Source organism: Clarias gariepinus, chromosome 21, assembly GCF_024256425.1.
Source record: "Clarias gariepinus isolate MV-2021 ecotype Netherlands chromosome 21, CGAR_prim_01v2, whole genome shotgun sequence".
Lineage (NCBI taxonomy): Eukaryota > Metazoa > Chordata > Actinopteri > Siluriformes > Clariidae > Clarias > Clarias gariepinus.
The window spans coordinates 16,185,188-16,203,304 of NC_071120.1; the positions used below are offsets into that span (position 1 = coordinate 16,185,188).

Sequence of the window (18,117 nt, forward strand, 5' to 3'; positions counted from 1 at the left end):
CTACAGCATTAAAATTTCATTATCATTGTTCTCAACTTTGATTTTGTCATGAGACCTATAAAACCCTAACCTGGTCTGCTTTATTCTAATCCATTCTATTTATTAGTCTGTGACCTGGCAAGGTTGCTTTTAGATACGGCATGATCTTTTTGATGCAACTGCAGGGCAGGGGGATGTGAGTGATTTATGAGTCAGGTGTGTGGAGTCTTATATTTTTAGGCAAAATAGAGTGGGGGAGGAGGTGTACTGTACGATTATATAAGACTAGCATTCTGCAAATAAAATTCCTGCCATTGTTAAGATTTTGCCATGTCCCCCAACTCATCTGTGCCACACTTTACTTTTAAGTGAAATGTAATTCTTAAAGTTTAACAAAGGCGATAAGTGAATGACGACAATCATCATAATGTGATGTTCTCTGATCTTTGATGAAAAGTATGCCAGACATTCAATTTTCCTAGGATTGGTTAACTTCAACTGTAGTCTCAGAATCTTGTTTGTACAGTATGTGGTCTTTTGCTCCTGTATCACATGAAGCTCAAGGTTTGGCATATACTTTTTTTTTTCAACTTAAAAGAGTCTATCCACTGACTGGATGGTGTATCTTGTTGCACTTTACACTCACTGACCACTTCATAAGCTACAACTGCTCATTAATGCAAATATCTAATTATCCAATCCCATGCCAGCAACTTTGTGCATTTAGGCATGTAGACAAGCCCAAGACCATCTGTTCAGTTTAATCCAAGCATCATAAATGCGGGAAGGTGGTAATATAAGTGACATTGTACGGGGCATGGTTATTGGTGCCAGACAGGCTAGCATGAGTTTTTCTGAAACTGCTGATCTACTGGAAATTTTATGCACAACCATCTCTAGTGTTTACAGAGAATGGTCTGAAAAAAAGAAAATATACACTCAATGGCTGTTCTCTTGGCAAATTGCCTTGTTGAGGTCAGAGGAGAATGGACAGACTGGTTAGAGCTGATAAAAAGGCAACAGTAAATCAAATAAGATTCCTTTACACCCAATGTATCACAAAGAGCATTTTTAGATGCACAATCTTGAACCATCTTGAAAGCATGAATGCATTTTGTCTTGTATCAACATTTTAGGCTGCTGTTGTTGATATTTTGGTGGGAGATGTTTTCTTGGAATACTCATAGTAATGCCCATAGTATGAACAGGGCATGTTTTAAATGCCACAGCCTGGCCACGTACTGTTGCTGACCGTGTCTATTCCTTTCTAACCACAGAATAACACGTCATGTCACGGAGCTTAACTCATCTTAAACTGGTTTCTTGAACATGACAATGAGTTTTCTGGCCTCCACAGTCATCAGATCTTAATTGGATAGAGCAGCTTTGGAAGATGAGATTCGCATCATGGATGCTCAGCTGATAAATCTGCAACAATGTATGATGCTATCATGTCAATAGAGACTAAAATCTCTAAAGAACCATGTTGAATTTATGCCCATGAAGAGGTAATGCAGTTCCGAAGGCAAAAGGGGTTCAACCTGGTACAGGTCAAGGTGTACAGTGCATCCCTTTTTCCACGTTTTTATGTCACAGCCTTATTCTAAAATAGATTAAATTATTTTTTTCCACAAAGTTCTACATACAACACCCCATAATGACAACATGAAAAAAGTTTACTTGAGATTTTTGCAAATTTATTAAAAATAAAAAAATAAAAAAATTGAGAAAGCACATGTACATAAGTATTCACAGCCTTTGCCATGGAGCTTAAAAAATTGAGCTCAGATGCACAAACCAACGAATTGTCTGTAGACCTCCGAAATAGGAAATAATTTCTGCTGCTTGAAGGTCCCAATAAGGGAGGTACAGAAGGACAACCATCTCTGCAGCAATCCACCAATCCGGTCTATATGGTAGAGTGGCCAGACGGAAGCAAAAGGCACATGGCACCTGAAGGACTCTCAGACCATGAGAAACAAAATTCTCAGGTCTGATGAGAATTTTTTTCTCTCTGGCCCCTCTACCATATAGGCCTGATTGGTGGATTGCTGCAGAGATGGTTGTCCATCTGGAAGGTTCTCCTCTCTCCACAGAGGACCTCTGGAGCTCTGACAGAGTGAGCATCGGGTTCTTGGTCACCTCCCTGACTAAGGCCTTTTCCCCCGATCGCTCAGTTTAGAGCCTCAGCCAGCTTGAGGAAGAGTCCTGGTGGTTTCGAACTTCTTTCACTTACGGATGATGGAGGCCACTGCTTATTAGGACCTTCTAAGCAGCAGAATTTTTTCTGTAACCTTCCCTAGATTTGTGCCTTGAGACAATTCTGTCTTAAAGGTCTACAGACAATTCCTTTGACTTCATGCTTGGTTTGTGCTCTGACATAAACTGTCAACTGTGGCACCTTATATAGACAGGCGTGTGCCTTTCCAAATCATGTCCAATCAACTGAATTTACCACAAGTGGAAATTAAGCTGCAGAAACATCTTAAGGATGATCAAAGGAAACAGGATGCGCCTGAGCTCAATTTTTAGCTTCATGGCAAAGGCTGTGAATACTTATGTACATGTGCTTTTTCAATTATTTTATTTTTTAATAAAGATTAATTTAATCCATTTTAGAATAAGACCTTGATATAACAGAATGTGGAAAAAGTGATGCGCTGTTTATACTTTTCGGATGCACTGTATGTATTGAAGTGTCCAGTGGATGTGTATAATATTTAGAGAGTGCATTAACAGTTAACCATTATAATAAGGCATAGCAGCATTTCCTAAAATACCATTTTGTCCAGAGCTAACATCCATGTCATGGTCAAGGTCACTGAGATCACATTTTGTCCTCATTCTAATTTGATATGAACACTGACTGAAAATAGTGACCTGTACTGTACAGTATGTGCGAGACATTATTCACTGTACTGCTGCAGTATTATTGCTTCCAGGAATAATTCCATGAATATGTAGAGGTACAGTTGTTTTTATTAAAGTGGCTGGTGATTGTATCTGGAGTATCCTAGTGACAAGACACCTACAATATTTTGAGTGGTCTGCCACTATTGCTATTTTCTAAATGCATTCTAAGCACGTGGTACTACAGCTATTGGGATTCTCAGGAGCTCTTTTTTGCTAACGGCAATGCAAAATCAGCCCACACACTGTTTAAACCCAACAGAAATGGTAGGAAAGAAAGCATTCCTCTGAACTGGAACACAGCCATGATGAGCAGTGAACTGGCCCAGACTGCATTTCCTGTAGTGTCCTGGTGGTCCCTCCTGCTGGAATATCCGCTTGCGATGCCTTTTCTAAAAATGTCCCTGGATTTACAATCAGTTTAGCGAGATGTTTGCTCTTTGAATAAAGAAAGCCTACATTAATACTGTACAAAATGTACAAACAAAGGTATAATTTATAGGCTTGATGAGGGGCTTTAACAAAGGGCACATCTGATTTTGTAGAATAGAAATATGAGTTTCAGTAAAATTCTCTCTTCTTTTGATTATGACAGTAGGCTCTGCTCATTCTCTTCACGTACCACAGACAGATGGTGCTCTCACACTGACACACACTGGGCACACGGGAGGCCAGACTATGCAGCAGTTGCGAAAAAATCAGTGTGGTGTGGGATGAGGCACATTTTATAACCTGATGACTGCATATATGTCATGCGTATTGATGTCCTAATAAATACCTCTGCCTACACAGCCTGGCAAAAAAAAAAAAAAAGTTCTAAGCTATCATTCCATCGCCTTTAGCTTTGATTACAGAAAACAATGTGATGGCAGGTTTTATATGTCTGAAAATGATTAATCACCACTTTTTCCTCAATTTGAGTCCTAGAATAAGCCGGTGCCATCAGGGAAGGAATAGTCCAGTGATGTGATATAATGGTTATTCAGTACATTTAGGTTATAAGCTCACTTCATGTTATTGCCACATAACGTTACTGAGTTTAGATCTGACCAACTGAAGCAACCCCCGATCATAACACTGCTTCCGAAGTCTTCATCTGCTTCCCTTGTTACCCTGACACACCCTTACTTCTGAAATAAGGGAAATCTGGACCCAAATCACATATCTTTTAAAAGTTCTAACTAAATTGTCAAATAATATTTATAGATTCATGTTAAAAAAAAATTCTCAGTTTAAAAGTTTTTCTTGGTTTCTAAACAATAATAATATTCCGGAATATTGTTTGCTTACACTTTGCCCTTGTAACTGTGATTTCTCTTATCTTAACCCCTTGCACACTGAAATATTTTTATTTAGATAAAAATTTGCATTCCACTATTTGGCTTTACACTATATCACATCATTTTGCTTTTTTAAATACTATTAATTACTATAAATTCTATAAAATGTTTCCACATTATAAGTATAAGGAAGGGCTGGACTGAGCACTCTGAATTTAGTTTAAATGTAATTTCTATTATTATGACCAGATGATTAGTGTGGTTTTACGACGGTCCATTAACATGACAACGTTGGCCTTTCGGTCCATCCGTTATGCCCACTCAGTCATAAAAATCAGTGTTCGGGGACATGCTCAGCTGTAACATTTAAACCTGTAGATCTCAGATCAGAGACTGTTAATCAATGTCACTGCAGACTGTTCAGTCCTCAATTAGCTTTGTCGATACCCGCAACAGAGCATTGACCTTCCCATCCTTCCCAGAGCACTCATTCTCTGTGATTATTGCTGATGAGTGTAAATGCTACCCCGGGGTGCCCCACACTACACTTCACTTAAAGTAAGGCGGCTGAGAAGCCTGCACAAGCTATTACGCAGCTTATGTAATCTGGTATTAGAACCAAACACAATATACACTTAGTGGTATAATAGAAATTTGGTCATAGTTTCGCAGCAGACTTCTTCAACCAATGATACATAAAAAAAAATCTACTACTGTACTGGCACAACACACAGTCTCCTTGTCATGTTGTTGAAAGGTTTAGGGTTTAGGTTGTGCTGGGTTAAAGTACAAAAATCATGTACTTAAGTAAAAATGGATACCTTAGGCAAAATATTAGAATTAAGTAGAATTCCTCGTTTTACTTTTCTACTTGAGTAAAAGTAGACAAATTTACTGGAAGGGCTGGAAGGGCTGGACTGAGCACTCTGAATTTAGATTAAATGTAATTTCTATTATTATGACCAGATGATGATACCTTCAAATTTACTAAAGTATCAAATTTACTGAGCTTGTATTAGTTCACAGGTGCATTTACTGTAGGTAATCATGCAATAACACAATAGTCAGGAGGTGGCTTAAAATGCTGCTTAAACAAAAGTACATTGTACAAATTACAGATATTTGCTGTAGGGTGTAGTGGAGTAAAAGAAAATTTTTATTACTCTATTACTCACTCACTCATCGTCTATACCGCTTTATCCTGTATTCAGGGTCGTAGGGACCTGGAGCCTGGAGCGTATCCCAGGAGGCTTAGGGCACAAGGCAGGGTACACCCTGGACAGGGTGCCAATCCATCGCAGGGCACACACACGTACACACACTCATTTACACACCACAGGCAATTTTTTGGGAACGCCAATTAGCCTAACCTGCATATCTTTGGACTGTGGGAGGAAACCGGAGTACCCAGAGGAAACCCACCAAGCACGGGAAGAACATACTCCATGCACACAGAGACGGGAATCGAACCCAAACCCTGGAGGTCCGGGTGACAGTGCTAACCACTACACCACCGTGCCGCCTGTCCCTTATTAAAACTACTTAATTAAACTAATAAAGTCAATGTACTTTGTTACCTTAAGTTTAACTTGTTTAGGATTTATTTCCACCTCTAAAACCACTGAAACCATGTTTCATAATCAGAATGGCCAGAACCCAACAAGGTATAACCTACCAACAATATTGGTAGGTTATGGGTATTTTGTGAGTTTTATACTGTATATTGGGCCACATACTGTAAGAATGTAAAAAAAGAAAAATGATTTCTGCCCTGCTCAGATTATTAACATAAAACAGCAGCGCCCCCTCCTGGTCATTGTGTAGAAATGAGCCCTAAAACAGTTGATCCTCAATAGCAGGAATAAAGCATCTGAGACATTAGTTTACTAAACTCATCTTGGAGACAGAGATGTGATGTAACTGATAGAATAAACTTTTCCTGAACACCAAGTTATTTATTCAGAGGTAAAAAAGAGTGTGAAATGGCTGAGGATAAATTCAGGATGGTACAGACATGAGGAGAGTTTGAATTTTGATTATGACGCCAACCTTCTGTTCATAAATTCAAGAGAACAAAAAAAAAAAACATGCCTTGGTTTTCAACATGAGGTATTCCATCCACAATACACAGTTGAAGAAATGGATGAAATTCACAGATATGGACAGCTATGATTTGGGTAATTGATGGGGTTGAGGGGGTGTAAAGGGTTAAATACAGTCACAGCACACATTGGTTATCATAAAAGGAGCACACAAATGCAGAAACCTATAAAATGTACACACAGTAAAACAAAAATGCTCTGAATACCCTCTTGTGTTGAGACAATATGGCTCACGATTAAGCTATTCACACCACACATATTTCATTTATCTCTACATTGGTGTTATTGTTGTAGAATAAAATGAGTTTCTGTTCAGTTTCATGAAGGCAGCAGGAAGATCTGTTCGTAGTCAAAAGGCTTAATTATCAATTAGAATGATCCATAGCAAAGTGTGTATCTTATTTGTGCACAGACATTTTATTTAGAGTCAAGGTCACTTTTTCAATGTCAAATAAATCACTTGTGCAGTCAAACAGGGCTTATGGATCACATGCTAACAACTTGCATTTCTAATCATTACTTTATAGCAATGGGGACTCAAATGTAGACCGTGTCTGGTAGTACAGGTGATAAAATACTGGATGGGTCCAGTATTCAGACTAAATAAAGTATGAAAACATCAAACACTCATTTTTTTTTAATAATATCTTCATGGATTTGTACACAAGGCAAGAATGTCAAAATAAAATAAATGTTCTAGACAGGATGGCTGTATAAAAACACTGTTTTTTCTTTTTTTCTGTTTATACAAAAATATTCCCTTTCAAAGCATTTTATCTACAGACATGTGTTAGATGTCAGCACAACCATGTTTCAAAGGCAATTCAACCACAGGAGATGCACATAGGATTTTACTTTAAGCTAATATTCCTAGAGCACCATGAAATTGTGAGATTGGAGGTAGACATTTAATGAAAGTTTCAAGCTTATCACCTCCGTAATGTGAAATATACCTGATGAGATAGACGTTGTGTATGTTGAATGTTTATGTTTGTTAACACTTATTCCTGACCTTATCATACAGACCCCTGTGAAAGTATTGAATGGCAAGGCTATTTTTTTTTTTTATTATTATTGTTTTTTTTTAAATATACGCTAAAGACATTTGGGTTTAAGACATAAAAAATTATAAAGATTTTTATAAAGATTTTATAATATGATCAGAATTTAACCTTTAATTTCCTAAAGATCTAATCTTGGCCCAAAACATACCGCCATAAACAAACAAAGCACTTTATAAGGAAAAAAGTAGAACACTGACTACGTCAATAAGCAGACCTTAAGCCAACTGAGCATGCATTTAATTATCTAAAGAAGACAATAAAAGGAGAATCCACCATCCCCCCCCTAAAACAAACGTCAACCACGTGACAGAACCTGTGTTACAAGCCTGCAAAAGCACCACAAAAGAAACGATTTGGGGTTGTCAGTGAATCATTGGTTTTATGTTGTTATGGCAAGCATATTATAATTGTCTTAAAAATACAGCACACACAAAAGAATTGGCCTTGCCGTTCCAATACTTCCAGAGGGGACTGCATAACCCAAATTACACCAAGTATCATTAGAACGAGACCTACAGACAGAAAGACAGACAGACAGACACGGACACCAAACCTGAAGAAAAGTCAATATAAGTGACAGTACACCTTAATTCACTTAACAGCCAAATATAGGATTCACCTTTATACAACAAAATCTCTCTCACATTGCACTTTACAAAAAATATACATATAAATACATATGTTCATGTGTAAAAAAAAAAAGATACAAAATAAGTACTGTAAATTTGTGTAGAACGTGTCGGCACCCATCTGTAAAAGGAAATGTGCGAAAAAGCACAATTTGTGAATAAATTAACTCTTTTGGCAGCTTGAGACTGACCACTCAAAGTGTCTTTTAAGTCTTCTTTTGAAAAACAGCTAAAGAGAGAAAGTAGTCCTTTAAAGAAAAGAGCTTTCTGTACATTAAGCCTCCTGCTTGAGAAGTCTTGTTTGACTGCAAGATGCACTGGACCTTATTTTTTTTCCTTTTGAGTCTGCAGCCCAGGTATAAGCAGTGCAAGCCCAAAAATCTCAGCGCACAAGCTACTCTATATATTCCTTTCAGTATTATCCTTTTGTGCACTATATGAAGCACACAGGTCCCACCTCCAGGTGATAATTGAAGCCTGTTTTTTTGTTCGGCAGGTTCAGCACATCGACTATAGGCAAGACGTTGGGCTCTTGTGTCTGGAAAAGGAACTGTGTCTGATGCCACCGACCATCTTTCATCTAAAAAAAGGTGGAGAGGTTAAATGTTACGATGCAGCAATAACAATATTAATCCATATCAATACTAAATAAAAACAGACTGTTTAGGTCAATATGGTAATGGTAATGTTTTTAGCATGATCACTGAGCATACCAAGCGATTTAATACACCAATTTTCAATTATTGGTAATTTAGAAAGCAACACATAATAGGGCTTGCTTTTTTCAGGAAAATAATAAACCACCCAAACCACCTATTATTTTTCTAAAACAGCATGCGGGAGTGTTTTATTCCTCCTATATTACAGCACTATACCTCTAATGTTTTAAAGAACAATACAGTGTACATTTGAACTGTTTATGTGGATGTTCGAGTCAAACCAGGACTTTACATTGTGCACAATAAAGGAACACAGTTCTGAGAGTAAAAACTACCTTCATTTTTGAAAAAAATAAGACAATTATTTTAGCATTTCCGTAGTGCTTGGACATAATAAAGGTAGAAAGTTTTCTCAGTAAGCTGAAGCCATAATTCAGGTCTGAAATGCTGGTCTCCCAGGAACTCCTTTCTCCTTTAATGGTCCAAAGTTGTGGACAAGTTATGTATCCATTTTCATCATTCACAGAGATACAGCCTTTTCTTAAAAAATTTGCCCTATTCAAATGTTTTACTGCGGCCATCCAATAATTTCTCTTAAGAGTCTCCTCTGCCTAATGTGCTTCAAGTCTTATGCCTTCATTTACAAGACAATTCTTCACAAATCCTGGTAAGTTACCTTTAATAAAGTTATGGAGCATCCATGAGTTTGCCACATAAGTTGTTGTGTAAGTTTTGCTTCCACAAACAACATGTTAATACAGTATAAACCTGTGATTTGAATTATAGCTAGCACTTCTGTCTGAGCACCTGTTAAAGAAAACTAATCAAATTTTTTTTTACGTTGTTTTAACAACTTTGATATAAATGTGTTAATGAGAAATAAATCTGTTAGTAACTGAGACGTGGATACGATGTATGTGGCATTTTAAAGCATGTTGCTGTCTGCATTTAGTACAAACATAACCTTTCGTATGTTGTTCAATCTGAGCTTACCCAACATTCGTCCTTTAACAGTTCAGGCTGAATGAGTCCCCTGGCCTCAATTATCTCTCCGCTCCATGCCTTGAAGCTAACAGCATTGTGGGATGGAGGTCTTGATGCCCCTTCTGCCCACACAGACATATTCAGGCAGTGGATGGTGATAAGCTGCACTGCCTCTGAGCTCAGCAGGTGAATGAAGTTCATCTGGATCACTCCTACACCCATCTCCAACTGCAACACAACATATAAACAACTTTAGTCACAATGTCCAGAGCAGGGGGTTCTCAAACCTAATATTCAAGGGTCCGAAATTGAATTATATTCACGGTCAAAAGTCCAAAACGATTGGTGATAAACTAGCTTTTAACTTACAAGCTACATACATTGACATTTTAGGCAGTCTGAGAGAAAATATAAAGTCGGGAAATATGCAGTCAGATGCTTAAACCAAAGCCGTTCTAACTTTCAAGCAACATGCCTTCAAGTGTCAGAAGGACTCAAAATATATTTTAAGTTAATGCTAAACAAATGTCACTGCCATTTTGCCTAAAAATTGTGGCTTGTGAACCTAAACAGCTCCAACTTTCAACATATATTTTTTTTTACAAAGGGTTTATGTAAAAAAAATTAACTACAATAAAAAAATCTTCTTTGACTGATCCTTTGAACTAATTAAACAAGACACTACTATAACAAAGCGATTAAGTAAAATATCTTGCAGTAGCTCTGCTACTAGGTTTATCTGTGGACAAAAGTTGAAAACGCAGTGGTTGGGTGCACCCCAACCTTCAACACGAAGGAAACGCACATAATTTCACTAGCTGATCTAGAAGGATTGAAAGGGTGAAGCTGATTGGTTGCGGCATTCTAAAAGGGTGATCTTTTCTTTGCATATTTGGATTGTGACGTCTTCACAGCATAGATAGGAGACACCCAAGGATCGCTATTTCATGCCAGCAGGACAGAACCTGAAAGTGTTTTAGCCAAAATAACCCGCTTATTTTGACTGGTTAGCCGGCAATTGAACTCTATGACATTAAACACACAAATGTTCGCCGATTGTTAATGTTGTTATGACAGCAATGTCTAACAGGGACAATATTACGGTTATCCTTATTCTCAGGCAGGAACAGCTGTAACAATCTCCAAACAGACTACATGACCTATTCTTGATGAGTATAACGTTTTTATTTTAAAGCTGAAAACATAAACTTTATTACGCTGTATTATTGCATTTCTAATTTGAGGTGTGAAGTGAATTCAGATTGACAAATTGGTCTATGGAACATACAGTATATTCAGTTAGTAATAAGAAATGGAAGCATTTGGGTTAGAGTACAGCAAATAAGTTAATGTTGTGTCTGCTACTCATACAGTACTCTCTAAAGTCTTCATAACAGCTTTAATCCGAGGTGGTTTTTGAGGCTGGTAACACTAAATTAGGTAAGTTTTGGGCTTGCTTTCCTGGGAAGGTCTTCATGAGACCAAGTTTACTGCACTTGATGGGTTTTGCAAATGTGCTTAACAATACTGTTCTGACTTATTGACTAATAACTGACTTATTCTTAATTAATTACCTAATGCCATATTTGTTATTTCATAGTTTAGGGAAAAAATCCAGTGTTGTTTTAGAATGCAGAAAATAAACGCAAACTTTTGACTGGTACTACAGTCTATTTCATATAGACTACAACTTTTTAAATGTACAATTTAAAAGAGTAATGAACCTTTACCTTAGATGTAGTAAGCGGCCTCAGGCAGGTCTGACCTCCGCCTGTGAAGTTGCAGGTGACTTCAACTTTGTCAGAAGAGCAGCCCAGGTTAGGGTCAATCCAATAAGTGCCTTCAGAGAAAATAAATATATTATAATTAAATATTATTATAATTCATATTAACTCGTAAGATGTCACAATACACATACTCAGCAGTCATTCAGGGAACAATGTTCTGGGATCAACACATCACTACTCTGGGGACCCACAATACAGTTTCCTTCTTGTTCTCATTTTCTCATACATTGTGTGGGGAAACACAGTCACCATGGTGCTACACATCTCCAAAATACCTATTATTTCATTACTTGGTTTGGATTATAAAATCCCCTTCTCTGTCTCCCATTCTTTGCAATATATCTTACAACTAAAAATGCTTCTGTACATTATAGATACACTCCCTGTACTTACACTTTCTATTTGTTTGCCTTTCTACTTTCTATTAAAATGGGATTGATTTAATTATAATAATTTGCTATAAAAACAAGATCTTAGTGGCAATGAACGCATTTAAATCAACCTAAAAAACACCACCTGCTGCCCTGTTTCAAAGCTCAAATTTACTCCAATATGGCATAAAAACAACCAGTACCCAGGCAATCCTACCTTAGGAGTTTGCTCATACAACAATTTCAATTTTATATAGACTTTTACAACAACAACAACAACAACAATAATAATACTAATTATTCTTAAAACATTAGAGCGATGCATCACAAGTAGATTGTCAATAAGATTTTTAAGTTATTGTGTATTGTGATTTTCTATTTGTTTTCACTTTGTTTAACTGTATATATATATACAGTTATACTTCTTAAAGGTTTTGAAATATTTTTAACTATTAAAAGTACCTAAAAACATTAAAACGCTGTGTAGCTTTTATTGTTAATTGTTTAAATGTCCACTAAGTGGCAGTATTTAATCTACTGCACATAAACTCATAAAAAGGTGACAGGAGACTCTTAAAAAACATCAGTATTTGAAAAAATAAGAAAGCGGCTTCTATTTTTTTATGGAGCCCCCCAAAATCCTGAAAGGTATACTTTCCATCTTCCTACCAGAAAAATGAACTGCTCAAATACAACAACGGCATTTATGATAAATAACTTGTTTGACACAAGATTTGTGTGCATAACATAAAAAAAACAAGATAATGCCTTTTGTGACTTTAGGGGCTCCATAATTTTCTGCAAAAGCTGTGGCATATTTAAAGGAATTAATCACCAATTTTAGACCATTTTGTGTTTGTAAGCTTACCTAAATAAAGTGTCAAAAACAAACCTAATTGCATGGTCAATTAAATCACACAGCTCTATAAGAGATATCACAGTCAGGCCAAAAATGACACCTACATGCACTTGTTAAGCATCCTGTTTAAAAATCATTGTATAATAAGGAGTTTGGCCCTTCTCTGTTGCTATAACAGGTTCCACTCTAGTGTGAAATCTAACTTTCTAATAAAGATTGGAGCTATGGGGTTTTGGGCCAGTTCAACCACAAGAGCATTATTGAGGTCAGGCACTGCTGTTCTGTGCAGGTCAGTGCTTTCACCACTACACCAATCAAACGTACTCTGTGCATTGTTATGCTGAACATTAAAATCATTTATGGAAATCATAATTCTACATCATACAAACACATTCTAGACAATCTTGGGGGTCCAAACTTGGCAGTCATGGTCATCTACAGATTTTTGGTCATATAATGTTCTCTCCCTGGGTTTCAAGTGTTTAATCATTTTTCATAGTCTGTATATAAATACATAGTAAATGATGGCTCCTTGTAGGTACAACAAGGGATGGCAAGCACACTGGAAGTTTCACTTGTCCACTGGGATAGCTAATGAATATAGAAATTGTTCACACCTGGTATTATATACAACTACAATGCACCTCATTGATTAAGCTGGATATGAATGGATTTATGAGTAAACCGTTTGTACAAGCATTTTAACAATACATTTGGTTCTCATAAAGAACCAAAGATACAGAAGATGATCATGGCCACCGTAAAAATGTTTTTTTTTTTTTTTACTTTTTTTTTTTCAGAATTCTGACTTTATTCTCATAAGGTTTTTATTTAAAATAAAATCTGAGAGTAGCCCTAAAAAACTGAGCAATTTTATGTGTATTATTATCATTATTATTATTATTAATAATAATAATAATAATCACTCACTCACTCATCATCTATACCGCTTAATCTTGTACAGGGTTGAGTGGTCCTGGAGCATATCCCAGGAAACTTAGAGCACGAGGAAGGGTACACCCTGGACAGAGAGCCAATCCATTGCAGGGAACACAGACTTACTCATACACTACGGACAATTTGGGAACGCCTTTTAACCTAAACTGCATGTCTTTGGACTGTGGGAGGAAACCAGAGTACCCGGAGGAAACCCAGCAAGAACAGGGAGAACATACAAACTCCACACACAGAGGCGGGATTCAAATAATTAATATTAATGACTTTTTAAATTCTTAAGTAATAATATAGGGCTCAAGATTGTGCAGTACAGAGTGGCATCCTTTTTTTCCGAACAAAACAGGCAATGATCTGAATTTCATTTAATTTCAACCAACTATACAAATATGACTGAGCAAAAAAAAGGGGGTCACATGATCACGTTTTTCTGTTTGTTTTTGGTTGCTTCTATGAGCCATAATAATAATAATAATAATAATATGCTCATTTTGAGACTTCTACGTTTTTGCAATTCCTTCCCATATTCCAGTAGTGGTACAATTTATATGATATAAAAGTAATGATAATTTTCATTCTACCTGACATATTCAAAGTATGCACAGTTTGTGCACAGTTTAATGTCTGAAGCTTCCAATTATAAGGCTTCCATATAAGTACATACATATTTTTTCAATCATCATTGACCTATGCTATGTTGCTGGCACAGCATTGCCTCTTGTGTTTTAAGTGTTTTAAAGTCATAATTTTGAGAAAAAAAGGCTGTTATCATCCTCTGCAAAGGAAGAAAAATGATGCCCAATTAAAAGCTGAAAAATGAGGTGCCCCTCACCATCGTTCACTCTGTGCTCACAGTCCAGCAGGTCCTGGCACATCCTGGCTGGGTTCTCCTGCGTTCCCAGTGGGTTCTTGATGCTGTAGATCAGGTTACTGAGGTAGTGAAGGGTCTTAAAGATCTCGGTTCCCTGGTCCAGCATGGGAAGGTCTATGTCTGAGTATGTCTAAAGAACAGAAAATGGGCATGCTTTCTTTTAACTTGGTCCTTATTTAAGCTAAAATTCACTTACTGCACTTTTTAAGGTATGTTTTAGTGCACTCACCTCAGACCTCAGTGCAGAGTAGGAATCAATTATGACTTGAAAAGCAGCACCAAGTGCCTCATTTTTCTGCATCAGAACAATGAAAAATGCAGTGTTTATGTCAATGGTTAACCCTATTAATTAAAAAAACATAATATGTCAAAACATATGACACTACGGTACATAAACCTCCCCAATGTTTTCTTTGGAATATACATCAAAATTTACTTACAAGAGACAGAGAAGAAGCAGGGAGACCCTATTCACCAAAAAAACAAAACAGTTAAGCCATTATAGAGAAAACATAAATCCTTATCTATTGTTGTAGATGTACAGAACACTAATAATTCATAATATATGTGAATTACAGTAATAAATGTGCTTACTGGGGGTCCTGGTGGGCCATGAGGACCTGGAGGGCCCTAAAAAGGATCAGGACAAAATTGGGCAATTTAGAGTTTCATATATTTGAAAAACATTTCTCTTGCCATATCTTCTCTCTACCCTATTCATTAGCAGAATCTACATTTCATGTCACAGGAAACCTACGAGGCCTAAATATTCCCACTTTTAATGTGTACACAATAAAGAGGTAAGTATGTGAACATTTCTTCAAATTATGCATAAATTAAATAAACTTACCCTTGGTCCTGGTACACCCTATTTAAAATAAAAGACAAAAAATAATATCAGATCAAATATACATACACAGCTCATTGCATATCATAGTAACAAACAATGTTTGTTGCCTGATTTTCCATAACTGTCATAAGAGTCAATTCATTACTACTGGAACACCAGCACCCACTAAGTCAGCACTAGGCTTACATTTTTCTACATATTTTCCAACACCACACCACACCCGTACAGTATGTACAGGAAACATCCAAGGATGGGTCACTCACCATCTCCCCTCGACTTCCTTTGTCCCCTTGAGGTCCCTAACAGACATAAGCGAGTTATTTTACATTGTGTACTATACAGTACAATAATAATCCCTTACAACAAAATCTAAAAAGACATAAAAACATTTTTAGTACTTACTGGATAACCACTGGGTCCGATAATCCCGATTGGTCCGACAGCACCTCTCGATCCCTGAAAAAAAGAAACACTTGCAGTTGTTGCTGAGATAGCAGTCATGGGATATCTTTTTAGGTTTTGTTATAAATGGGTTCACTGCGGTTCCTACCATCAAACCCTGGGGTCCTCGTGGTCCCTGGATACCAGCAGGGCCAACATCACCAGGAGGACCCTATAAAAAAAACATCTTCTTCAATTTCAAATTTACATTACACTTCATAATTTACATCTACTTGCCACCTCACATTACAGTATATCACAGTGTAAAGTACAGTATATGGTGTTAATTGTGTTGTACCATCTGTCACCTAAACCCTAAAATGCTCAACTAAATGTTAATGGGTTCAGTAATGCATAGTGCCAGTTAGTATGATATCATCACGTTAGCTTTTATCCGTTGCTAGGCACACTATCAATGTTTGGGTGTATTTTTTCCTTAACTAAACTGCATTACACACAGTAGTCACACATACCTGTCTGAAATGAAATGAAAAAAACTTAAAAACAGACTAGAGGCAGATAATTAGTCACCATCATGCAGAGATCAAATAATCATCATAATATTTGGGTGAGTAATTGTGTGCACAGACTTCATGTGCAGCCTTTATTTACACAGCTGGCCTTCACCTGTGCATTTGGCCTACTGTGCAAGCCCTGCCAGATACTAATTCCCTGCATTAAAGAACATTTACTAACATTTCACAAAACAAGATGACAATTAAAATGAAAATTAGGCATGCAAATCAAACAGGGCCTGATTTATCTTCAGCTCACATGAACAGAAAGTACCAATATATAATCAAATTCAAGCCAAAGCTATGAGCAAATCATCAAGATAAGTTTTAAAACCATTAAAGACCTAACAACCCTATTGGCTTTCTTTTTGTATTCATGAGTGCAGGAAAACACCATCACTGGATGCTTGAGAAGATATGGTGAACATGGATTCTGCACTTAACACATATTCAGATCTGAATGACAGATCACCAAAAAGGACTAAAAGAGTCTTACCTTAGGTCCAAAAATTCCAAGCCCTCCAGGCAATCCCTGCTCCCCAGGATCACCCTGGAGAATAAACCAAAATTACTTTTTACTGTCTCTCAAATAAGCATGAATGTCCAATAAAAAAAAAAACAAATAACCCTTACAGGTTGGCCTTTAACTCCGTGGCTGCCTTGGTTCCCTTGCATGCCCATGGTACCAGCGGTTCCACGCTTGCCAATAGGTCCAATCTCACCTGGTAGGCCTCTCTCACCCTAAAAAAACAAGTCAAGAGTCATTGCAAGCAACTGCTAAATACATAATACTGTATATAATGACATCACAGACGTCAGTACCACTGTATGGATTACTCCCTATTTGACTACCTTTGCTCCAAAGGAACCTTGACTCCCTTGTAAGCCAGGTTGCCCTGTTTGGCCACGTGGACCTGTCTTTCCAGGTAAACCCACTTCTCCATCACTTCCCTGCTCCCCCTAACAGAAAAAATCCCAAAGAAATGTTGGAAATCCAAAGCTAAAACACCAACAATCAGGTTACAAAGACATCTGCATGAATGTACGATTTTAACAGAATACATAAACAATCTTACTGGCATTCCTTTAGGTCCATCTTTTCCAGGAGCTCCATCAGTGCCAGGACTTCCCTCAGGTCCCTCTCGACCGACAACCCCTCTGGGACCAGGGGAACCAACAGGACCCTAGAGATACAAAAAACATGATTGGTCATCGCTTTCTATTGTGTCTCTTCCCTTATACATGTTCTTTGCAGCAGGCATCAGTCTGATACTTACAGGAGACCCTCTGCTGCCAGGTTCACTTCGAGCACCCTTTTTGCCTTTTGGTCCCTAAAAAAAAAGTTTGATTAACATAATCTAATAAATCTGATTTGCCAAAAACAGAATGTTGGTCAACACTAACGTTGTATAATCACAAATACTAATTTGAGTTCCAAAGAAAAAGAAAAGTTGCATATATCCATGCTGAATTGTCCTTACTCGACTGCCTTTGGATCCTTTGGGTCCAGAAAGCCCTCTTGGACCAGGGTTTCCCTGTGACAACACCACAACTTTTAGCAAGAAACCTGACAAAATTGCTGACATGACTTACATCTAATGTGCATGCACTTACAGGCAATCCAGAAGCTCCATGTTTCCCCCTTTCTCCATCAATACCTTGTTGACCCTGGCAACCAACAAGACCAATTTATTTAAAAAAAAACAATCTTCCCATTAAACCTCAAATTTAAGTGACAGTTCTAGTACTCATTTAAAAAGGGGGGTGTCGTGCTTACTGGGTAGCCAGCGTCACCGTGTTCTCCTCTGGCTCCTCTTGGACCAGCAGGGCCCTGATTCCAAAATAAATCACACAAATGATCT

At 37.3% G+C, this 18,117-nt stretch overlaps 1 protein-coding gene across 1 annotated transcript in view; it reads right to left on the reverse strand.

Annotated features, from left to right (window-relative positions):
- Nucleotides 1-6,246: 6,246 nt before the first annotated feature.
- The window catches only part of col27a1b (collagen, type XXVII, alpha 1b), an 80,985-nt gene continuing 69,114 nt past the window's right edge, over nt 6,247-18,117 (reverse strand). Inside the window, exons 43-61 of the mRNA XM_053480961.1 lie at nt 18,033-18,086; nt 17,870-17,923; nt 17,737-17,790; nt 17,533-17,586; nt 17,332-17,439; nt 17,108-17,215; nt 16,889-16,996; nt 16,752-16,805; nt 15,850-15,912; nt 15,702-15,755; nt 15,563-15,598; nt 15,300-15,317; nt 15,044-15,079; nt 14,890-14,916; nt 14,679-14,744; nt 14,411-14,579; nt 11,338-11,447; nt 9,617-9,835; nt 6,247-8,544 (exon numbers count right to left, since the gene is read on the reverse strand). Coding sequence (XP_053336936.1) covers nt 8,398-8,544; nt 9,617-9,835; nt 11,338-11,447; nt 14,411-14,579; nt 14,679-14,744; nt 14,890-14,916; nt 15,044-15,079; nt 15,300-15,317; nt 15,563-15,598; nt 15,702-15,755; nt 15,850-15,912; nt 16,752-16,805; nt 16,889-16,996; nt 17,108-17,215; nt 17,332-17,439; nt 17,533-17,586; nt 17,737-17,790; nt 17,870-17,923; nt 18,033-18,086 — 1,539 coding nt within the window. The 3' untranslated portion in view covers nt 6,247-8,397. The remainder of the gene's footprint in view (nt 8,545-9,616; nt 9,836-11,337; nt 11,448-14,410; nt 14,580-14,678; nt 14,745-14,889; nt 14,917-15,043; nt 15,080-15,299; nt 15,318-15,562; nt 15,599-15,701; nt 15,756-15,849; nt 15,913-16,751; nt 16,806-16,888; nt 16,997-17,107; nt 17,216-17,331; nt 17,440-17,532; nt 17,587-17,736; nt 17,791-17,869; nt 17,924-18,032; nt 18,087-18,117) is intronic.